The sequence below is a fragment of the Rhamphochromis longiceps genome, linkage group LG7 (genome assembly GCF_057381845.1).
Source record: "Rhamphochromis longiceps isolate RC_006_pf linkage group LG7, R_longiceps_female_GT1.1, whole genome shotgun sequence".
Taxonomy (NCBI): Eukaryota; Metazoa; Chordata; class Actinopteri; order Cichliformes; family Cichlidae; genus Rhamphochromis; species Rhamphochromis longiceps.
The window spans coordinates 65924625-65950185 of record NC_140563.1 but is presented as its reverse complement, the minus strand read 5'-3'; the positions used below and the strand labels follow the sequence as shown (position 1 = coordinate 65950185).

The 25561-nt window shown below is 39.4% G+C and overlaps 1 protein-coding gene and 1 long non-coding RNA gene across 2 annotated transcripts in view; both read left to right on the top strand.

The window, feature by feature from the left end:
* Window positions 1-2529: 2529 nt before the first annotated feature.
* On the top strand, window positions 2530-5700 carry LOC146666725 (uncharacterized). Its single transcript, XR_014912458.1, has 3 exons — window positions 2530-3179; window positions 3912-4047; window positions 4328-5700. It is a non-coding gene; the product is annotated as an uncharacterized LOC146666725 (long non-coding RNA).
* A 7934-nt stretch (window positions 5701-13634) lies between these two features.
* The window catches only part of spire2 (spire-type actin nucleation factor 2), a 55038-nt gene continuing 43111 nt past the window's right edge, over window positions 13635-25561 (top strand). Inside the window, exon 1 of the mRNA XM_085414854.1 lies at window positions 13635-14082. Within this exon, the coding sequence (XP_085270980.1) occupies window positions 13785-14082 (298 nt within the window). The 5' untranslated portion in view covers window positions 13635-13784. The remainder of the gene's footprint in view (window positions 14083-25561) is intronic.

Here is a 25561-nt window from a genome sequence, read left to right as displayed (position 1 = left end):
TGTACCAAATTACTGTAATCATAAACCACCTACACAGAAAAATAGTACACCCACCACAGCACAGCAAACTAACCTGTTTATTCAGCACTGAACCGGTTTTCCTGCAACCTCGGAATATCACAAGCAACTATAAAGCTCAGTTTGTTTTGCAGGGTGTTTAACAAAAGGGAAAAAAAACATAACTGCATATCATACAGATCAAATATCTGATTTACAAAATGAGCAACTGATGTGTAATATTTAACTTTACAGTTTATTTAATGCTCTTGAGCAGTCCTTACCTTTAAATACAACCTGTCTTGTTCCTCTCCTGTTACATGGAGTAGAAGGTAGCCGAGAGATATTTGTGCAGAAATGTGGGAAGTAAAAAGTTGCCAGAAAAAGAAATGCTCAAGTAAAGTATAGATACCTGGAAATTCTGCTTAAGTACAGTAATGGAGTATTTGCCCTTTGTTACTTCCCACCTCTGGCTTTGGCATCTCTACGGGTGGTATTCCGGCACGGACAGTGAGAAATACATGTTGATTTGTTTTACTTGAGCTTGTTGGTCTGTATGTATGAATTTGCTGGAAAGTGTTGCAAAGGCTTTTTAAAATTGTATTTTATTTTCACGAGTTCATCAAAAGCTTATTGACAAAGAATGTTTCATTTGAGTGGAGGGAAAACATTTGAGTGAAGGACATTTTCCTTCAAAAAAATATTGTGGATTGTTTTATAAAGTTTAATAAAATATGAATTATTTTCATCAAACTCTTGAATTTGGATATCATTTCCAAAAATTCACTAATTCAGATATTTCCCACCAGAAGTGACGCATCAAAACTTCTAGATGTGATCGACTAAAGTCTCCCAACATGGGTTAGTTTACCTGCCCTTTCTTAGACCAGCACTAAGCTCTTAATTGCATTGCATCCTGGCTCCATTTAAGTGTCTGAGGCTCTTAAATTGCTCTTAAAGTGCCCTTTGTGCAACACAAACATGTAATTTCTGTCTGTCAAGACACCAGCATTAATGAAATGTGTCAGTCAGTGTAATGATTCATTATGACAGAATAACAAGTACAGATTAACTCATTATTACATGTTTGTATTCTGTTTCTATTTCACTCTGTAAGACAAGTCAGTCAGAAACTGTATAGGAATAAGAAGGAAGATAAGATTAATTGATAGCTGTATTTACAGACATTTCACTTTTATTTGTTACACATTCAATAGAGCAAAGTCCCTCACTCTGTGCACACTTCTGTGAAAAAGAAGCTCGGTTCAGTTCATTTGTGCTCTGTTTTATGAAAATCCCAGTATTATTCTGGGACCTGAAGCACACAGTGTTGCAGACACGTGAATTCTATAATTTGTTTGAATATAGTCCAGACATTCATTTTCCTCCCTTTGTTAGTACTTTTTTTCTTTTTTGAGGTGACAGGGATTAGATATGGCACTTCTTACAGGTGACTCTTATTACCGGTTAAGATGTTATTTTTAAAGTTGAACTTCTTTTGTTATAAGTAAAAAACAGCGTTAATTCTGCAACAGTGTGAACAAAGCCAATTAATAATGCTGTCAATAAATATGCAGTAAAACATCCATCTATCCATTCGCTTCCGCTTATCCTTTTCAGGGTCGCGGGGGGCGCTGGAGCCTATCCCAGCTGTAAGAGGTGGGGTTCACCCTGGACAGAGGCAGGGCTAACACATAGACATAGACAACCATTCGCGCTCACATTCACTCCCGCATTCACACCTATGGGCAATTTAGAGTTTCCAGTTAACCTATCTCCACTAAGTGGATGTCTTTGGACTGTGGGAGGAAGCCAGAGTGCCTGGAGAGAACCCACACAAACACGGGGAGAACATGCAAACTCCACACAGAAAAACCTCTGCCTGCAGTAAAACATAATAGTATAAATGAAAATACAATCAGAGAATCAGAAAGGGTTTTATTGCCAAATGTTGAGCAGGTTTACAACATTAGGAAATTGCTGCGGTGCTTCAGTGCAAACATACTGTCATAAATTACGCTTAAATAGACATGAAAAAATAAAAATAAGAATAAGAATTAAAAGTGCTACGTAGAAAGATATATACATGAGTGCAGGTGGTGATCAGTGCCAAACATGGAATGATGCAGTGAACACAGCGTAGGGTCATGTGTTAGTGGTGGGAACAGTCATATGGTTATTGTTCATGTGTCCAACAGCAGAGGGGAAGAAACTGTTCTTATGGCGAGAGGTTCTGGTGCGAATGGACCGGAGCCTCCTGCCTGAGGGGAGCAGGTCAAACAGACTGTGTCCAGGGTGAGAAGGGTCAGCTGAGATCCGAGCTGCACGCCCCAGTGTCCTGGAGGTGTACAGGTCCTGCAGAGATGGGAGTCTGCAGCCAATCACCTTCTCAGCAGAGCGCACAACACGCTGCAGTCTCTGTTTGTCACTGATAGTGGCTCCAGCGTACCACACGGTGATGGAGGAGGTGAGGATGGACTCGATGATTGCAGTGTAGAATGGACTACTTGCACTAGGGCATGTGACGTATTTCCGTTTCCAAATACTACCGCTTGGGCGTTTCCGGTATGTTTGTTTATCTGTCGGTAGCTATGCTAATGTCCCTTCAGAATGAGTATAAAAAGGAAAGTATTTAAAACAGAACATTTTCAAAAACAGGAGAAGAAATACTCCGAGCATTGCTGTGTCTTATTTTGTTCGGCTTCAGCCAAATTTAACGGCATACTAAGTTTTCATGGCTTTCCGACCCATTCCGACTTGAGAAGACAATGGCTGGTAAACATACGCCGGGATCATTTCACGATTACCTCTCACACCAGGCTCTGCTGCAGACACTTTGCCAGTGATCAACTCATAGAGCCAACAACCCTCGATGGTCGAAGGCGGCTTATTAAAGGTGCTGTACCAACACTTTTTGAGTGGAATGGCTATAAAGTTGAACCACCGCGGCGTAGTGTTTGGGAGAGAACGGAGCGACGCCCTGAACTAGTTCGTCTTACAAGAGATCATGACTACTGCTCAGTCCCCGAGCCGTCTGCATTGGACATATCTGCATCAGCTGCAGAAGACCTGTTCAAAGACGTGGAGACTCTGAGGAAGGAAATACAGGAGTTACGTGTCCAGCGAGAATTTGGGTTACAGCGTTTTGCTGGCTCCAACACTGACATCCGATTCTATACCAGGTACACCTAAGTTCTATTCAAGCTAACTGTTTAAAATATACCAAGGTCACCATCAGTTAAATTTCAAGTGTTTCCAGTCTGTTACGTTTCGGTGTTGTCAGTGTGTTGTTTTTGGCGTGACTGTTATGCGTTTCCTGTTTTACTTTGAAAGTCTGTGTTATCTTAGTGTTTTCAGTTTACGTTTCCCTGTCTCGTCAGTTCTGAGTTGCCCCAGCTGTGTTTCCCTCTTGTTGTCCATTTTCCTGATTGCTCCCTCTAGGTATTTAAACCCTGTGTTTCAGTGTGTCATGGTCGCGATCTCCCCCGTGTTGTAAATAGTTTGGTGTTTTGTTGTAAATAAATAGTTTGTTTTAAATAGCTGTAAATAGATTTGTCGATACTTTCGTTTTGGGATTTTGGTGGTGAGCTTTAGTAGGGGGGTTTTTTGTGTGTTTTTTTTTTTTCTTTATTTTTACTTTTTTCGTGTTGCACTCCGGTTGCCTAGGCCGGGGTGTAACAAGTCTTAATGAAACACAATAGAAATTTACTTTTTCTCTGCTGACTGTATGTTTCATGTAGATGCTTTAGTATTTAAACGATATCCTAATGCTACAGATAAAATACAACACCAAATAGACTCTTAATCAGACTATTTTATACAGCATACCATTAGCATATTTGTCACAGTTTATTTTATGCCAATGTTGGATGTTAATTAATGATTGACACGATGTATGTCTCTCTCGTGAATAGATTTCCAAGCTATGCTCATTTGATGGCATTTTGGTTTTTGATTGAGCCTTGCAGCTATAAAATGATCCGGGTTTCAAGAGCCAAGTCAGCTGCCAATCGGAACGAAGAAGTGTTGACACCTGCACGCACATCAACGGTAGGTTATGGGTTTGTTGGTAGTTAGAACTAGAGGTGTAATGTTATTGTATTTATGTACAATAACATTACATAATGTACAATAGCATACATACACAGGTGTATGTATGCTAGACTCAGTATCCTACATACATACACCTGTGTACTACAGCACCTCATTGTTTACCCCATGGTACAGTATGGTATGCATAACCATTACAAAACATTTAGCCAAGAAAAGCATAATTTTACTAGTTCATAGCTTAAGGAGTAACATTTTCCCTTTTGTTTTCACCTTCCAGAGGCAGCTGCTACAGCCAATTGATGAGTTTTTTCCTTTTCCTGGTTTTCCTGTCAGTTGGTTTGAAGGAGCGGGACCTGGCACACCGATTTAACATACACCAGTCCACAGTTAGCCGCATTATTGCAACATGGACTTCTTAGCTGACAATACTTAATTACAGAACTGGTACTTGAGTGCTGATAGTTGAGTTTAAGTTACTGATAATTCAAATTCATTGCAAATGTTGAATGTTAATACTTTTTAATTATACTACTATATTACTATTCAGATTCAACAAAATTGTTTATCAAAATTATAAAGTAAATCACTAAATCGTTTTAAAATCATAAGTGACTTTGTGCTTTTGTAACATCAAAAATACCATTTGTCATTTTCTTCATTCAGTTGTGTTATTGTCTAAATGTATATCAGTATGCTAGGCATGGAGTTTTAAATACCATGTAAATAAGTTCTACACAAATTCAATGTTTTGTGTGTTTTTAAAAAATGAAATTGATGCCATTGCTTAAATAACAGTTTATTGATTTCACATAAAAGTAACATGTAACAACAAAATAATTCATGAAATACATTGCAAATAAAACATCAGTTATTTTGTTCCAGCAAGCCTGAAGGATATGTTTTTCTTTTTGCTATGTTTTCACTGTTCATTTTTCCAAACACAGGTATCTTGGCATATATATGTAAAAAAAGAAATAGTCTGCCTTTCCTCTGGTTGCATTGTGCACATCTGTATCCATGTATATTGTTTGCACTAGGTAGTCCTCTTGTGCCCACACAACAAAGTCACACCACTACATCCCACTGATGAGCAGTTGAACAACAACTAAACTAAAAACTAAAAGGTGTAAAACAGTGGTGCATAAGTTAGAGACTGGGATATATATGTACATGACTGAGTTAGCCGTCTTCAGAAAGTGTAATGTTGTATGTAAATTAATACCTATTGTGACTAGAGCTGGGCGATAGAACGATAACGATATGTATCGCGATATAACTTTTACTCGATAGAGAAATTAAGCTATCGCGATAGACCTCGCCGCTCTTGTCCTCTTAAAAAAAAAAAAAAAAAAAAAAAAAGGTCAGCCAATCTAAATTAAGTAGCGCAGAGCCAAACCAATCACAGCCGCAGCGTCATGTCGCGTGACTTGTTACGTACAGCACAAGTGCCAAGCCGCACGTGTGTTTGTTTGGGAAGCAGCCAGCGGGTAATGGAGCCAGCGCGTAATGGAGGAAATGAGTGTGCCGACTAGAAAAAATCAACCGAGCGTGACCGAAGAGAAAACAGACGATGGTTCCAATGCCGGAGAGATTGTCGAACGGAAGAGCCATAGAAGTTCCGTAGTGTGAAGGTATTTCGGCTATTTCAAGTCTGACAAAAAACAGAGTAGCGTGCACTGTAAATTGTGCCGAAAGCAAGTCTGGAAATACAATAAACTGGTGCATGTGTCACACTGTGCGCCACGTTATTGTTTCGGTGAAATGGATTTCTACAATACTGTTAATTCTACTCTCTGCAGTGTTTAAATGCTTACATATACACACAGTTACTGTCCCTCCACACATACGACTCGGTTCTGCTTCTATGCCCCAGCTTTGTTTACTTTTTCCCCACTGAGGCTTCTAGACTTCTGATTGGCCAACATTTCTGCACGGTTAGGAATCTAGCGCCACCTGCTGCTTTGGCATGTTCATAGCAGCGTTTTCCTTCATTTCTGCCTTTATGTGTGGACGGGATTATTTTTTAAAACGAAAACGGAAAATCTCCGTTTTCAAAAATACCCGTGTACGTGTGGACGTAGCCTCAGTCTCTGACTGGAAGCGCTAATTCGTCATTCGGCTTTTGTCAGACTAAAGTAACTGTTAAAACTGTTTGAAAAGCTAAGCTATACAACAAGGAGAGATTGAGAATTTCCTTTTAGTTCTCAGTTTATTTGATATTGACAAAAGTTAGTCAGTTTTGTCTGTTCTTCTGTAAAACAAACTAAGATTTATTTTTAGAATTAATATTTTGTTTCTAAGTGGAATTGACAATTTAGTCTGTTTCGTTTGTTCTGTTTTGAAACTTAAACGCTTTAGCGGCTGCCTTTTGTGTAGTTTGCAATATTTGCCTTTATTTATCTGAAAAAGTCTCATGTTCCTTAAGTACATCTACCCTGTTGAACTTATTATGGGAAATAAATATTTAAATAAAAACAAGCTGCTGATTATTTCACATTTTACTTGTGAGCAACAGCACATTTAAATCTTACAAATATAGTTATTTGGCTTATATCGTGATAGATATCGTTATCGCCTGAAATGAAAAAAAAACATATCGTGATATGAAAAAATCTCATATCGCCCAGCTCTAATTGTGACACATGTATGTATGAACAAATAGCAACATGAAACCAAATTTTACAAATCTAATTACCGTACTCCAGTCTGGGCCATCCTATTTGGTACCGGCTTAGTGAAGATCATGGAGTTGATGGGTCCTGGCTTCACACCCTAACAGAAGACACATTTACTATGGATGGTGTTGCTGTTCATATGCAAACATGGACTAATTCAAAAACTTTAACCTCATTTAAATTATCACTGTCCGTGGCTTGTGCCATTGCTTTTCAGATTCCGTGCAGCTATGCACAGGGGGGACAACCGGCACGCTGAGTTGTGAGTAGTGTGCTGTTTGGAAGAGCAGTGCCACTGTGTGATTGCACATAACAGCGCCTGCCACACAGGAGCACTGACTATGTGTCAGTATCACCAGCGATGAATCCAGAAGCTTAATCTAAGAAGAAAGAACAAAAATTTAAAAATGTAACATCTTCATGGAAGAGCTGAACAGGAACATAGTTCAGTGTTATGGTTACTGACCCCTACAGGCTTACCCTCCTGAATGCTTAGTGTTTCCTTCTCTCCCTATTAAAACAACTTAACCATCCTTGATAACTGTAATAACTTTGATTGTGTATATTTGCAGTATTAACTTGGTGTCAAATGTTTCTGATCACCCAAACACATGATTTAACTATCTGACTAGTCAAATTAGGAGTGATAAAGCAGGGAGACAAGGAAAACATTCAAGCTGATGGGCCTTTAGGAATGAACTTAACTAATGCTTGTGAAGAAGAACTAATGCAGAAGGGCTGATGGCGCAGGGCAGCTTGTAGCTTGAATGTGGTGGATGACTGGGTATGTAAAGTGCTTTGGGGTCCCTAGGGGGGACTTAGTAAAAGCGCTATACAAATACAGGCTATTTACCACAGGCATCCAGTATCCGTAGTTTCAGGTGCTGCTCATCTTGTATAGACAATTGCCAAAGATAAAAGTCTAAGGGGGTCAGATCGGGAGACCTTGGGGCCCATTCAACTGGCCCACGACGACCAATCCACTTTCCAAGAAACTGTTCATCTAGGAATGCTCGGACCTGGCACCCATAATGTGGTGGTGCACCAGCTTGCTGGAAAAACTCAGGGAACGTGCCAGCTTCAGTGCATAAAGAGGGAAACACATCATCATGTAGATGAAGCATGGACCCACTATCGTTGTACCCCATATACCACACCAAACCATCACTTTTTTGTTCCAACAGTCTTGGAGGGATCCATCCAGTGTGGGTTAGTGTCAGACCAATAGCGGGAGTTTTGTTTGTTAACTTCACCATTCACATAAAAGTTCGCCTCATCACTGAACAAAATCTTCTGCATGAACTGAGGGTCCTGTTCCAGTTTTTGTTTTGCCCATTCTGCAAATTCTGTGTGCTGATCTGGGTCATCCTCGTTGAGATGCTGCAGTAGCTGGAGTTTGTAAGGGTGCCATTTGTGAGTAGCTAATATCCACCGAAGGGATGTTCGACTAATGCCACTCTCCAGTGACATGCGGCGAGTGCTACGCTGAGGGCTCTTGCTGAATGAAGCTAGGACAGCCACTGATGTTTCTTCATTAGTGACAGTTTTCTTGCGTCCACATTTTGGCAAATCCAACACTGAACCAGTTTCACGAAACTCAGCAAGCAGTTTGCTAACTGTAGCATGGGAGATGGGTGGTCTCGTAGGCTGTCTTGCATTGAAATCTGCTGCAATGACCCGGTTACTGCGTTCACCAGATATCAACACAATTTCGATCCGCTCCTCACGTGTTAACCTCTTCGACATGTCAATAGCTGTCAACAAAGAGAAACTTGTAAATAACTCATGAAAGAATAAAGTTACGTTGAAACCGAGCACACCATTGTTTTTCTTGTGACATTACCAATAAGTTTGATGTGTCACATGGCCCTCTTCCTATTGAAAAAACAGAAGTTGTATCCAAGATGGCCGACTTCTAAATGGCCACCATGGTCACCACCCATCTTGAGGAGTTTGCTCCCTCACATATACTAATGTGCCACAAACAGGACTTTAATATCACCAACCATTCCCGTGTTATTACGGTGTATCCATATAAATGGCCCACCCTGTACAGTTTCCCTATACAGATATAATTCTGACTAAATTAAAGCTCATAAATTGTTTACTCTCTTTTCAGACGTAAGAGTTGAATGCATCATAGCTGGAGTTCATTTCTTATCTAGCTTTTTCATTTCAATATTTTTTACTGTCCTTATTGTTAGTAGCAGTAGTAATAGTGGTACTATTAGTATTTTCCATTCAATTCACCTTCTTCAGACAGTCTTGGAGTTGTGACCAAAGAAAACCAGGATCAATCTATTTCTACAGGTCATGTGAGGAATTAAAAACAAAATCTTTTTATTCACTGATTCTTTTCTTTCTTTTCCTGTGTGACAAATTTAGGCCTTCCTTCTTTACCCTTTAGTACTTCCCTCATCAGCCCCTTTCCTCATTCTTCACCTGGTTAGAGGTTGATAAGCAATTCCTGGCTAACGTCAGGGGCTTTCCTGTTCCATAATAATTGGTGTTGGCCCTGTATACTTCAGTGGCCTTTGTTTGTTGTCCTTTTGGTTGAGCCCTTGTGGCTGTGGGTTTTTCTTGTGTGCCGTGGTTTGTGATCACTTTGGTAATCACTTGCTGTGTGGTGGGTGAGTCCTGGGATTGGGGAAAGACCTGTAAATTATAGATTGCTTACTAAAGACTAGGTTGGAATGTTTATAAGTACATTTAATGACAACTTATAATAAACCTGCTTTCAAATAAAGATTTTGTGTTTTAAAGTATCTGGTTGTTTGACCATTGTTGTCCTCTGAACACCGGACCAAACCAGTTTGACAGAGATCTTTTTGGAATATCTTATCAATGCGGATCTTCACCAAACTTTATGGCTTTTTCACTTGGACCAACCTCCACTAATTATAGGAACCAATCACAGCTGAGCATCTACCCACAAAAGTAATTGTACAAATATGATTCAAGGCACAGGAGGACCGGGTGCGGGGGGGTGCACATATTTTGTGGTTGTCATTGTGAAGAGTCAAACATCTGAGCACAAGCAGGAATGATCAAGTATTAAAAACACCAGGACAGATTACGTCACTGTTTTATTTTTTAGTGTCCTGACTCGATTTGAGATAAAGTGTGGAACAATGTGTGTTATTCATTACATGTTAGTGAAAACTTGCTGTGTTTTCTGTTTTTATTTTACTTTGTAAGACGAGTCAGTCAGAAACTAAATGAGACTAATGACAGCAATAAATGTTGCCATACACTCCTGTGTGTTTGAGTCTGTTACTAAGAAGTTTGATGGCTTCACACTGTGAGAGGATGATAAGGGTGTCTCATTAGCCTTTAACGTACATTGCAGCGCCATCTGCTGGCTGAGTCACTAATAAATATAATTTTTATTTTGTATTCTTTTTCTGAATATCCAGTTAGCAAAGCTATATTCATTTAGAAAGAACCTGAAATATGTGCACAGATGTGCAATAAAATAAAACAACTTTCTTGATACCCACACTCACTGGACCATAAATGCAACAGAAATAATTTTTACTACAGAGCAGCAGTTAAAAGGAAAAAAAAGGCCTGAAACACGTGCTGTCTGTACAATTTACTGATATTTAAATATGTCATTTGCAGGTTTTATAAAGAAAATTTTAAAAAGAAAAACTAAAAATAAATAAATGGTTCTTTGATCATTCTTCTTCTCTGAACACCAGCCAGATCCGTTTGACAAAGGTGATGCCAGCATTACCTGCTTTATATTACCAAGAAATCCAAGTTATATTACAATGGTATTAGCTGAATAATTAAACAGAACTCAGTGGTTTATTATTGGTAAATTTCGACTTATTCATTCCAAAATTCAATTAAATCCAATTTTATTTATACAACGCCAAATCATAACAACAGTCGCCTCGAGGTGCTTTATATTGTAACATAGACCCTACAATAATACATACAGAGAAAAACCAAGAATCATATGACCCTCTAAGAGCAAGCTCATTGGCGACAGTGGGAAGGAAAATTCACTTTTAACAGGAAGAAATCTCCACCAGAACCAGCCCTAACTATATGCTTTAGCAAAAAGGAAAGTTTTAAGCCTGATCTTAAACGTAGAGATAGTGTCTAACTTTTCACTGCTTTTCAAAAGACTTGACAGAGTCAGCTAAACAGAGCTGGAGTGGTAAACTGTTGTTGTCTTATGGAAGTTATTTAATAAATCAACATTTTCTCAATTTTGAGTTAGAAATTCAGTGATAATTACCTGAAATATTGTGTTGTGAAGGGCAAAAAATGATTTGTTTGTTTTTTGTACTTTAGTGGCTTGCAAGCTTCAATAATAGAAGAAGTAGAACTGTGGCAGCTACTTATTTTCTACAAGTGTTTGTTTTCACCACTCAAAAAAACATGATTTTCTTTCTGGTTTAAATCTAACATGATACATGAAAAACAACAACAAAAAATATGCATTTCAAAAGAAAAATATTTGAAAAATATTTATTTTATATTCCAAAGTGGTTAGCATTTGAATTTGTTTTATTAAAACTATTAAATGATATCAAGTTGCTTTCATGATGCCACTTGGGAGAACCCTACACCATTTATATTAGGTAAATACATGCAATGCCGATGAGCTGGCATATGAGAAGTTGGGAGAAAATCAAGTTATACTATTTTGAAAAAAAGGAATAAAAAGAGTCTATAATTTAGAATGGTGGGAAAATATTGAGCTAGCCTTCTTAATATATATATATTAAAAATTCCCCTCTCGCCCCTGCGTGTGGTCTATCCTTTAAGCTCGGGTCCTCTACAAGAGGCCTGGGAGCTTGAGGGTATCTTAGCTGTTGCTAGGACTGGGCTCTTCTGGACAGAGATCTCCGATGTTGCTCCGGGAATCTGCTGGAGCCACTCGAAGAGCTTGGGAGTCACTGCACCTAGTACTCCGATTACCACTGGGACCACCGTTACCTTCACCCTCCACATCTTCTCGAGCTCTTCTCTGAGCCCTTGGTATTTCTCGAGCTTCTCGTGTTTCTTCTTCCTGATCTTGCTGTTATTTGGAACCGCTACATCATTATTTCATCTTCTTCTGTTTGTCTACCACCACTGTGCCCAGTTGGTTAGCCACCACCATTTTCTCCACCTGTATCTGGAAGTCCCACAGGATCTTAGCTTGGTCAGTCTCCACCAATCTTGGGGCATCTCACATTTTGACCTCAGGACTTCCAGGCCATATGTTTCTGTATACTATGCACTTGGTTATGGCATTCCATGTATGCCCTGCCTGCTAACAAACATTTGCAAACACACATGGAAATACTGTATAAAGTAATACATAAAGTTTAGCTGACTCTGTCAGGTTTGCAATTCTAACAAGCTTGAAAGTCAGTTGAACATTATTCTTCATCACACTGTGGCGCTCAACTAACATGCCAAGTCCTGAGGAGGCCAATCCATGACTAAAGATGTTACATTGTGTGTTTTTCTATCTCGCATACCTTTGACTCCATTGCCATTGTGTTTGCTGTGTCATGCTGAAAAATGAAGCCATTAGAATAGAATAGAATAGAATTCAACTTTATTGTCATTGCACATGCACAGGTACAGGGCAACGAAATGCAGTTTGCATCCATCCAGAAGTGCTTTAGTGATATAGATATATTACAATATATATTAGCAATAATATAGATATGTGAGTATATTACAGAAATGGGTCTATTATGGTATGTTATAATGTACACGGTATGAAGTATGTTGTGAATATTCTATAACTATAAGTATGTACAGGCTGTAGTGAGTACAAGCTATGTACAGGATATGAACAGGATATAAATATGAAAAACTATACAGAATATGAAATGAAATAAATAACTTTACAGAATCTGGGATATACAGCTATACAGAAATGGGAACTATGCAAGTTGTAAACAGTTGTAGGGTTAAAAATTATCATATGTACAGAATGATTATTTACACAGAGCTATACAGTAGTGCAGTTAAGATAAGTGAGGGTGTAGATAGTTTCTACAGAGGCTATATAAAGTGCTAGTGGTTGTGAGTGGTGGTTCAGTCCATGTTATTATTGTGTTTGAGGGTACAGTTGTCCATTGTGGGTGTGTGTATGTTCAGTCCATGAGTTAACGTGGGTCAGATGTCAGGAGGCAGAGTTCAGGAGTCTGACAGCTGTGGGGAAGAAGCTGTTCCGGTACCTGGTGGTCTTAGTCCGGAGGCTCCTGTGGCGCCTCCCAGAGGGCAGGAGGGTGAAGCGTCCATGTGATGGGTGACTGGGGTCTTTGATGATTTTCCCAGCCCTTTTCAGACACCGCTTCCTGTAGATGTCTTTTATGGCATTACCAATCATTACCAATCTGCTTTCCACATGGAATTGCATGGGATATTAAAATCTAATGGTACATTTCTGTGTTCAAAATTCCATCAGTTTTAACAAGATCTCCAACACCATTGACTAAAATGCTGCCTCACAATTTCATCACTCCATCAGACCTGCCACTCATTTTTAGTCCAGTTCTGGGTAATCTGGAATACCTCAGCTATTTCCCTTCCTTAAGAAGAGCTTCTTGACTCCCACTTAGACTATTTCAGATGAGATTTCATTGAAGAGTAGATGGATCTGCTGAAGGGCCAGATGCAATGCATAGACATTCTTGGAAGCAAAATAAAACAAAATGAGATGTGACTATAGACGTTTATACAATATTGTACAGAAGAAAATAACTAAAAACTAACAGATCTTAATTGTATTGCTTATTTTCTTTTTACTTTATGCGCATAGGTCTTCTGATTGGCTTTTTACAAAACAAAACAAAAACCCTTTGAAACACCGGTTCCAAAATATTTTACTTTGAAAAGTTATTATTGTTTGAAAACGTGATCCGGAAACGCTGCGCTTCCGGTGGCGAAGTTGACGGCATCACTGCGATAACGAGGCGCAGCTGCGGTACTTGAAGACGTCTGAGCCGCGGACTGCACAGCAGACTGGGCCGTGAGACGGTCAGCATCAATGGCTCCGGTGCTTGCGGCGTAAAGAATGGGCTCCACGGCATCGCAGCCATGGCCAGATCCACTAACAGAAGCGGCGAGGATGGGGACCCACGGGTGACCGCCCCCACGGACCGCGACGCTTCCCGGGACCTGGCGGAGCCCCGGGAACTGTCTCTGGAGGAGGTGCTGAAGTCCTACGAGCAGCCCATCAACGAGGAGCAGGCATGGGCGGCGTGCTACCAGTGCTGCAGCGGGCTCAGGGTGCCCCGCCCGCCGGCAGGGAGAGTCAGCCGGGTGAAGGACCCGTCCTCCATCCTCCTCCACAGGGACGGAACCGTATCGTTACAGCGGGAGCAAGGATATGACGGTAGGAGAGGCGGCCGCGGTTACTCCCAACTTTCCGCTATCTTGATAACTAAAAGCAAGTGGGGGAAAAGTGCATTTTAACAGGATAGACCAGTTGCCAGAAGCAGCATGGCCTTTGCAGGTTTACCTGTCGTTAGTTTTAAATATTAAAACCCACTTTTGAATTCGGCGTAGTTTAATTTCCATTTTTGTAAAAAAATTAATAAATAAATAAATAACCGCTTTTTTTCATCCGCACCGCAATGATTTCTCCCAGTAAACTACTCCGCCTCAGTGAGCAGCGCTTGTGTTTATATCCAGAAGTGTACTAAAGTGCTCCATGCTTTGTTCACAATAATAACGCGGAACTGAAGAGTGTCTAATATTGTTTCATATAGTATCATTATGTCGTATTTTATCTACCAGGAACACAAATCTAAAGCATTTTGTCCTAAGTTATTCGCATTTAATACAGAGTTTGGCTCACAACGTCTTGCTCAGTAACGGACGCCGCGGTGCTAACCTGTCCCGTCTCAAACAGCATCAATCCCTACACTGCTGACCCTCAGCTGGATTATTTGGTCATTTGCGCAACCCCGAGCTTCACTTACTTAAACTGCCTTTGTGTTTTTATATTTTACACCATCTAGATTTTGTCGCACTACTCGTGCCAGCAAGGATGACTCGTATTATGCCGGTAAATGATAAATTATTCATGGAGCACCGCTTTCCCCTAGCATCTCCTTATGCAAAGACTGTTTTGGAGACATCAAAGGGTGGCTAGAAGCCCAGAGGATTTTAGGCAGCCTTCCTCTTGTCCCCTCCGTGCTGAAATTAGCCCGTACCTGCATACCAACCTGCTGCATGTAAAGTATTTATGTCCTCACTGCAGCTCAAGAGGAGGCTGCACGGAGACACTTAAGTCAAAACTCAATTTAATCCGAAATAGGCAAATTTGTGCTCAAACTTTTTTCACCTCTCACTCCAAAAATCTTATCTTAGGCAATGGCGACACAATATCTCCAGAAATTCATATTTTGTGCTTAAAGTCATGTCTGTAACCTGTTTATTTTGCAATTAGGCAAAATACAGCAAGGATATTTCTTGCCAGCAGCCCTGAGAGAAGATACTTTTACATTTTAACATATGACTGAGAAATGTGGGCAAAAGAAAAGAATATTGGATATCAAATCTCAGGAAAAACTGTGAAATGCTGAGTTCCTTTTTTGATAAAGTCTCCAGGTGAATATACAGTAGCAGCTGTTGTAACAGCTGTTCAGAGATCAAACAGGGAGGGTCTGTGTGCATGTTTGAGGATGGCACTTTACTTTTCTTTCTGCCATTTGTTCAAATGTCATATAACATGCTTATTAGTTAATCATGGGTCAGTCATGGTTCTGATGTTTACATGAGAAATGATCATAAAGAAAAAGTAAAGTTAATGTAACCTTTTTGAAAAACACAGCATTAATTTGCATAAAATGGTTACACTGTTTCAAGGAACACCTTTTAAATATGAGCTCATTACACCATCATCCTGAACTGTGACCTCAATAATAAACATAAAGTAGGATTATCGCTTTTTTTTATCAGATGTTATGGCAGTGCTGTTGGAGTGAACTGCTTTAGATTTAGAAGCTGTCATACAGGTGTGGGGAACGGGCAATCAGCGGAATGTGTCATAAATAATAAATAGCAAGCCAAACCCCTTGAACTGGTTGAAAATTGACTTCTAATGATTGTTACTGTGGACAGATCTTGATGACGAGGCATTAGAAGATGTGACTGCAGTAAAACAATAAGGGAGAAAACTTTTTAAGACAAGATTCCTCCTGTTGGTAATGGAGCTAACAAAATGCAGCGTGGTTACAACAGTAAAGAAGGGGGAAGGTAGAGTGTCTGACTAGGACTGGGCGATATATCGAGTTTTTAAAAAATATCGATATATTTTCATACGAGATATAAGATGTGACAATATCGTTTATATCGATATAGTCTATGTTACGTTATAATTATACTTGTGGAGCCGCAAGTTTGCCTCTCTTTTGTCCACTTTTGTCTCTATGCAACTTTACTCGGCCTCGCCTCTCCTTCACTGAACACAACTCCCCCTCCTCCCCCATCGCTTCACCTGCAGGCAACGACAAGATGGACACGGCAAATCTCTGTTAACGAGTTACCGCGAATCGCCCCCGTGCGTGGGGCTGGACTGCATCAACGTGTTAGCGAGCTAACCGCGCTAACGACATGCATGGCCTAAAATCCTTTCATTTTCTCAAAAATCGACTGTTCGCCTTATGTATGAATTCTGGTTGTGCTTACTGACCGCGAACCGATTTTAGGTGGTACACGGCGCTCAGCAATCTGTCAGTGAATGTTTTAGTTAGACTTTGGTGAGCTACGGAGCTGCACCGCTTGATGGATTGTCAGAGCATTACGGCTACCGTAGTCCGGAGCGTCGCAGAGTAATACGTACAGTGCTTCAACGTAATATTACCGTATTGTGTGTGTATAAGGACCATAAGAGACACGGTTACGAAGCAGATTTCAAACTCCAGGCTGTCAGTCACGCAGTAGAACTTGGGAACAGAGCAGCTGCGAAATCTGTCTTTGTTATTATGGTCAGGGTCTGTTAGTTTACATTTTGACTGCACAATTGTGAGCTTTTTGTTATGCACAAAAACAACATTGTTTTCTTTTATTTATGGAGCATTATTATTTAATAAATGCTGATAATTTATTTTTCAGTAATTTCTTCATGTACATCTGTGCCATAGGTGTCAAACTCTGGCCCGCGGGCCAAATTTGGCCCGGAGCCTAATTATTTGGCCCGCGAAGCCATACCAAATTACTATTAGAGCTGGCCTACTGGTATTATGCAGCTAATATATATATATTGTTTAGTATTAAGCTTTGCTAGTTCCATATTCAGTTTTTCAGCAAAACGTGTTTTAGTCCATAAGAAAAGATTCATTCTTATATCTGGAGGAATAAATATATTTCAATAAATATTAACGTTAGCCCGCGACTTTGTTCCAGTTTTGAATTTTGGCCCACTGTGTATTTGAGTTTGACACCCCTGATCTGCGCTGTATGTTAATAAAAGTGCCTGTGTGACATCTGGGACACAGCTTTGACTAAGAACTCTTTTTTTGTTCTTACCTTACGGCTTAAAAAAATATCGAGATATATATCGTATATCGCCATCCAGCTAAAAAATATCGAGATATGAATTTTGGGTCACATCGCCCAGCCCTATGTCTGACCCATCGTTAGTTTTAAGTTTGATGTTGCAAAGTACAGGATTTGGCAGGCAGTGGACCAAACTACTGATAGGCATATAATGCATTGTTTTACATCTCTAATCTACAATAAGCACATGACTTTTCAATATTGTTATTTAGCAATACACAGTTATATTTACAATAGTTCACTGAGGAGGAAAACTATGTTTTTAATCAGAATAAGGGAATAAGGAGTCTTTTGGCCACCTCTCACTGCTTGACTCATATGACGGTGCAGCTTTTTGGCTTCAGGATAGACCAGCTAATCGAATCTCAAGGTGGGGCTGTTTTAGAAACTAAAGACGACCTGTGGCAACACTAGTGAGTCTAGAAGATTGTTAACTGTTGTTGTGATATGACGCTATATAAATACAAATAGATAAAATCTATGTCTGCAAAGGACAAAGCTGAAAATCAGTATTGGATATGATCCTTGAGGCCAACACTGCATCAAAAGCAGGCGTGATTCTGTCATGAAAATCACTGCATCGGCTCATGAACACTTACAGAAATCACTGACCATGAACATGGTTCACCAAGCTGTGTACAATGCAGGTTAGGTTTCTGCCATGCAAAGAAGAAGCCATATGGGAACATGAAGTGTCTTGTCTGGATCATGTTGTTTAAAATGGACATTCTGCGGTGAGACAAAATTTGAAATTCTCTTTGGAAAACATGGATACCACATTCTCCAGACTAAAGGGAGAAAGGCCATCCGGCTTGTTATCAACAATCATTTCAAAAGTGCATTAGTGCCTATAGAATTGTCAGCTTGCATATCTGGATAGCCATCATCAATCCTGAAAGATATAAACACATTTTAGAGCAACATGTGCTCCCATCTAGATGATGTCAGGTAGGGCTGCTCGATTATGGCAAAAATGATAATCACGATTATTTTCACTGAAATTGAGATCTCGATTATTTGACGATATTTATTTAACCCTTTAAGACCTACCATAGAACCAAGTCCGCCAGAGCTTATATTATTTTTTTTACATGCTGTAGTGCCATTTTTGGGAGCATTTCAAGTTGTTATACATAAATACAACTGTTATAGCCCATATTTTAATAATATGTATGCATTAAGTCCAAAGTAACTACATTAATAGCAAAAAAGTGCAATAAATCGTTTTTGGTTTTTTTTTACATATATTTCTACTTGGAGAAATTTAAGAGGTTTATCCCTCAAAACTTTAAATACAAAAAAATTGCAAAAAATAGTTTACAACAACAGGAAATTTATTTTGAGTGTCTTCATAGTTTTATTTTGGAGATAGAGCAATTTTTATATACTGCAGGAAAAACGAAAAACAATCCTGTGATACAAATTTGCAAAGAAAACAGCATGTGCATCAAAATAAACTATTTCCAGCAGTGCAATATGAGTCCTAAGCATCCCAGAAACTATTCAGAAAAGTCAAACATGACTTATAAAAACACCAGTATAGGATTTTAAGGCCTACAAGTAAAAAACTACATTTTCCGCGAAAATGACGTCACTTCCGGTTTCGGGCAGGAAATGGCGGACATGCGATAGTTCGCGTTGACGTCTTTTTCAATGTCGGAAGTGTTACGAACAGCTGATCAGATCGGCAAAGCGTGTTTCTGGAGTATTATGTTTTTGTTCCTGCAAGCGCTTTTTATGCAATTTTTGCAAAGCTTTATGTGGAAGGAAACCGTGACCGAGGATAAGCTGATGGCATAAGATGTAAGTACAACTCCTCTGGTTTCATATGCAAAAAAAATTATTGCGCTAGCTTACGCGGTTCAGGTTCTACAGGGATTTAAAAATAGTTACACAAAACGGAGCGTGCTGCTCTGACCGGCTTTAAAGGGTTAACAATAACAATGTATTGAATAACGACTTTAAAAAATAATATAAAATAGTGTGCAAATACTGATAACAGTGCAATTGTTTGCAGTATAAGGAATAAATGAAAAATGTAAAGATCTATGTTTAGTGAACTTTGCAGTGTTGCTCTGTGGTGCAGCTATGACACCGTAGCAAAGTTTACACTATGTCTACTTGATCCACGTCTGACTCCGCGAACCCATAATGTTTCCACACCACTGAAGTTTTTTTTACCTCTCTTTTCAACCAACGGCAGTCACTCTCCTCTCCAAATAACTTCTGCTTAGCTTTCCGAGCTTCCCTCGGGTCCTCTTAATTGTTGTGACGCGTGTTCGAAACGCAGAGAGGTGCGCTCGATTTGCTGCACAGTGGTAAACTTGACTTTTTAGAGTTTTTTCTTTTCTTTTCTTGAAATGGGGAATTTTTCGGTTTAAACTTATGTTTTCTATGTTCTGTTTCTTTTAATAAAAATATGAGTTTATGAGATCTGCACATCACTTTATTTTGTTTTTATTTTACACAACAGCAGTTCAAACTTTGGCATCATGAACCCTCAGATGTTTAGCTCCCATTAACTGAGAGCTGGCTATCCTTGCAGCCTGTGTTGGTTTACGCTCTGCTAGTCCATAAGTAAACGGTCCAAATCAAAGCAGTGATGCAAATCCCTAAACCAGCATGAGGTGGTGAGTTTATTATAGTCTGTCTGCATTATTAATGCAGTTCGTTGGCTACAGGGACATTTTCCTTTCTTTATGTGGCCGTATTCACCCAGAACAGCATACTACACCATCTGAAGTCCAAACTTTACTTTGTAATACTGCCCTTCAGACGTGGAAAGCTGCAGCAAAGCATCCTGACTACATTATAGTCCCATCTCCATGCTTGGCAATTACTGTCATGTTGTTGTTGCTGCTGCTTTTGTTTTACTCCAGATGTAATGAGGCCTCTGACATCTAATCTGTTCCACTATTAACTCTTCTGTCAAAATTTAGATGACAAAATTTACTTGATATTCTTTTTGTTTTCTTTCTGCAATATACAAGAAAATGTCAAAAACAAACTGCTTTGATTTCTGAGAGGTTTAGTTTGTTTTATGTATTTCAATAGTCACCTGATTCCTTGACTGTGAAAAGTGTTTGGTTTTAATTTGATGGGTAATTTATGTGGGCGTAATTTAAGTAATCTACCTCTTTGCTTTTAGCACTGTCAAATTGTTTCCATTTTATTTCTTTCGGGTAAATGTCAGCCTGTTATTTGCTCGTTGAGTAAGTTGTGTGTAAATGTCATTTTATACTTTGATATCAGATATTTGATATATTTGATATATACTTTGATATTCAGCTCTATATATCATTTACATTTATCTTTTGAAATACATTTTGAGAAGCAGTGACTGGGATGCCTCCTAGGTGAGGTGATTTGGGCATGCCCAGCTAAGAGCAGACTACAAGGGAGACAGAGGGTTCACTTGAGAGATTATGTCTCTGGCTGGCTTTTATGGCCTCGGTGTTCCCCAGAGGAACTACAGGCGGTGACTGGGGAGAGGAGAGGTGTGGACATCTCTGCTAAGACTGCAGCCCTCGCGAATTATACTTGGATAACCATGGATGGAACAGTGAAGAACACTGATCACTGAATGGTTTTCAGAGGCATTATTGTGCCTATGTGATGATTTCCTTGAAGAATTATGTATATTTTTTGTGCAGTGCTATCCGAGGGCCCAACCTTGTCTGCATTCCCTATAGTTGAATGGGACATAATTAAATAAATTATACAATCCTCAAATTGTTTGCAGTTGTACATTGAGACACATTACAACTAAAATGTGGCACTATTTACTCACACAGTCTTCCCGATCCCAAACCCTTCCTATTCCTTACCTGTCAAAGATGCAGTCTATCTGGAAACAACAAAGTTTGCTTGTTTGTCAGTTTCTTTTTCTAACATTAAACTACTTTTCCAGTGTTCTTTCCTTTCCTACCTTTTCTGAAACCTATCACTGGATTCAATTTATTATGAGTAGTGTATTTAGGAAGAAAAGAAACCAATAAAATACCTCTTTCAGCAGCTCATATGTGATCATCACCCCAACTTCTTGTAGTTTGTAGTTGAAATACTCTGCATTCCTTTCAACTAACCCCACACCCCACTCTGGGACCTAAAATTACACCTGGACTTAAGAACCACTGCCTTCAAATATTTGGCCCCAGTAAATGGAAATTGTGATTTTGTCATCTTCTCTGTGTTGCCTTGAAAACTTGAGGTTTGTTCTTGACCTTAAACTCAATCACTTAAAAACAGGAATGTCAGTTTAGTAGCTGTTCGGGAGATTTTTATCTTCATTAGTCAAACTCTCTTTCCAGAACGAGCTGATTCACCTTGAGACAGGGAAAACTGGTGAAATCCAATAGAAAGCTATTTGGATTTGATGAATCCGATGCCTGCCAGACACAAGAAAAAATAGTTGAGCTAAAGAACATTGTCTCTGAACTGATCTGCTTTGATAGTCTGACTGTTTTACCTGCTTCTGTGTGCTGGAAATATAAATGCACAGTAACGTTAGCATTCACGGCACATGGCCTCAGCTGTCTCAAATAACAATTTCCTGGAAATCTAAACCCCATCAGGTAGTGCGGCAATCTGCAGAGGAGGAGGTTAATGTGAATCCTGATATGAACTCAGACTGATGTTGTGCTACACAGCATTTTAATGTAAACACACACCTGATGTAAAAAAAAACCTGAGACAGTGAGACTGCAACGGAGGAAAACATCCTCGCTGATATGCTGCAAATTCACTCTGTTTATCAAATTCAGTTCTGACATCTGATACGAACAGTGAGAGGAAAATTAAAACCTGCTTCCCTCTCCTGACCTCGACCTTTAGTTGAAACGTCATTGATGGCTCCTGTTGGTGAGATGAGCTGTTGCACCTACTATCCCTGCAGAAGCACAAATCTAAAGTGAAACACCCAGAAGATGAACTGACTCATGGTACTGCAGCAAGCTGATGTCAGACTGAAATGTTCTTTTCCAAATGCATGAGGAGTGTTCATGAACCAGCTGCCATCTGGAATGCAGTTATTGCTGACATGTTGGGGAGAGCTCTGCAGTTTGGGTGGAAAATTCTTGTTTGGCTTATTATAATTGTGCTGGCAGATATCTTAGTTACAGCTTGAAGTTCTTTTGAATTGAGTAGCAAGAGTGTGAGATTGTAAGAATATAAGTATGTTTTTGGTAACTTCTGCATCTGATTCTGGTCAAAAGCTTCTGCACTCTCGTCATGGACTCGTAGTCCATATCCATTGCCCAATCGACAGGAATCAAATGGGCATAATTTCCTCTGGAGGCAACACAGCCCCAGAGCATGATGCTACCACCACTGTGCTTAACGGTTTAACGGTGTAGTTTTTTCTAAACACACAGTGTATTTTTAACATTTAAGGTAGTTTTAATGTCAATTTTAATTTTAATTGTAGTTTAACACACACACATGTATATTTATACAGAGATGGGCAGTAACGCGTTAAAAGTAACGCATTACTGTAATCCGATTACTTACTATTGCAAAAAAACTAATTAGATCACGGTTTCCCATAAGCAGGCTCCGTTACCGCTTCACTAAACTGTGATTTTGTTTGTTTGTGAGTGTCTCAAATAAGGCTGCCACGAATGATTATTTTGATAGTTGACTAGTCACCAATTATTTTTACGATTAGTCGACTAGTCAGATCATGCATCCATTGGACGTGAAACGTATCGCTTATTGCACCAGCATGCATCTGCCCTTATAGAGATAGAAAATGTGACGTCATTTCCGGGGTAAAACCGCAAAGGATTGTTGGTACAAGTGGCAGTGGTACTAGCGCGCATGGATTATTACAAGACAACAGTCACACAGAGATAAACAGAAACACAAAGAATGGCAATAAGTTGTTTTTTTATTTACTGCCATAGCCGGTAGCATGAGAGACGCGGGAAGCCGACGGGTAAAGAGATCGGTTTTTATCAGATTCCGTCGTGGAAGACAAATTGTTCAGGTCATGTTTCCGAAGTCACAAAGAGGTGATGGATGGCCTGGATTGCAACTATTCGAAGACCAAATATAATGTTCCAGAACACTCCAACTCACATGTTAGTCTGCTCCAAGCATTTCCACGAAGGTAAGTCTTTTGTTGTAATTAATACGTAATTTATCATAACATAATTGTTGCTGTAGGTTACAAATAAGTCTTATATTGATTTGAACTGAATTCGTTGCGCTATGCTGCTTTGTTCACTGTAGCTTTGCGGGCTAATGTTTGTTGTGTTTTGTAGGCAAACCAGCCTACAAAATGCTGGAATGCAATCCAGACCGGGCACCCTCTATCAACCTGGGTCATACCGAGTTTAAAGCACTACCACAGCGAGATTTGATCGGTTAAGAAGCAATCAAGTGATGAATAACTGTTTTCCAGTATGTTGTTTTGAAATGGTTTTCTTTGTTTCTTTTGCAGTGCTGATTTGTTTTTCACCAAAGCAGCTAATAAAGCATAATGGAATACAATTTTGCCTCTTTCTTTTAAGATTCTATAATAAAATGAAACAATAATGCCAGTTATATATAAAGACAATAAATTTAATGAATTATTAATGTTGTGTAATACTACAACCTGAAAAGACAAATAGATTGCGTTGGCCTGTACAGGAGACAAAGAAAAATTTTTAACAACAGCTGTGAAATGAAATAGTCTAAATCAGAAAATAGATACACCAAAGTAAACTGGACCTGGGCTCTTTGCAGGGAAGTTACTAAACATTTCGTGAGCCCAACACTCACACTTAGGACCATATCATTATAAATATGAGCGTGATGAAAGTTGGGCAGCACGCTAACGTCTTTAGTCCACTCTGTATGCTCGTATGGGTCTGACCCTTTCACTCCTTAGATTTTTTTCCTCGTACCTTTTTTTTTGCCTTTTTACGGACTTGCTGTGTTCTCCTTCGTTTTGTACAGAACTGTTTTGGGGGCAAATAAAATGCAAGTAGGGATTAAAACCGCAGAATTAATGATTACCGGTGCTGGAAATGCTAGCACTCGATGCAGTGTTTTGATTTTGCTGCCACTCGTACCTACAATGCAATGCACGAAAGTCACATGGTCTGTCGATCTCCATATAACTATCATTAGCTTACAACTCGAAGTGCTTAAGGTATGTGCCAACTAAAAATAAAGAGCAGATTATAGTTTATTGAACTTTTAATGAAATTTGCCGATTGTCTCGGTGGAATTTAATAAACGCAGCCGTCTGCTCTTTGCTATCTAAAATATAACAGGACACTGGAGTAAATTCTCGACCATCTCATACTTCTGTTTAATCAGTTTTCTGTTTGACGTTTATTCAGCTGTGTGAAAACAATAACTTTAATCTCAGCCAAATCGATTTACTCAGGAACAAATAAAATTCTGAAAAAAAGCCAAACTATAACATTTTTAAGTTATCTAAGTGACTTATATATCATGTTTAACCTGAGTAGTGAAAGACCGCAGGGGTTTTGAAAACAATGTGCCGGGTATTTGCTGTTCTCACGGGCTCTAGTGAGCCTTGACCACCTGGTCAGCTGTTGAGCTGGTGGGTAACAGACGTCTCCGTAAACGTTGAAGCACTTTTGCAAATATGTAATGTCTTGATAAATCGAGCAGATATTTGAAGTTTACACAGCTACATTTTGCCTGAAAATACCTGAAAAGTTTATTTTGTGACCCAGAAAGAGTAATGTTAAAACTAAGTAGCAGTCGCCATTGTTGGAAACTGGAATTGGCTGGGTCGCACTCTGAATTCTAGGATAGGTTGGGCCATGAAGAACACACCCGACCCATCCTTCAAATCTGGGCAAATGAAGGATGCATTTGGAGGAGTCTTTGAATTTGGACAGCCTTTGTCGTGTCGCTCCTCCAAAGGATGCGAACCCTGAATTTGGACACAGCTATTATATCGGAGACTGCTTCTTCTACTTCTTCTTCTTCTTCTTTGGCGTTTAACGGCAGCTGGCATCCTTGTAGATGCATTGCTGCCATCTTCTGTTTCAGTCTGTTATTACACTCTTAAATCCTGCTACATATTCCTGGGTCTGGATCTTACGAAGCTTCAAACGACGCGTTGACTATTAAATTAGTCGTCTACGATTTTGATAGTCGACGTAATCGTGAGTAGTCGACTAATCGTGGCAGCCCTAATCTCATAACTATATATATGTGTATATATATATGTATATACAGTGGCTTGCAAAAGTATTCGGCCCCCTTGAACATTTCCACATTTTGTCACATTACTACGGTGGCCCCTAGAGACAAAACACTTGCAAACTCCAAAACACGTGCAA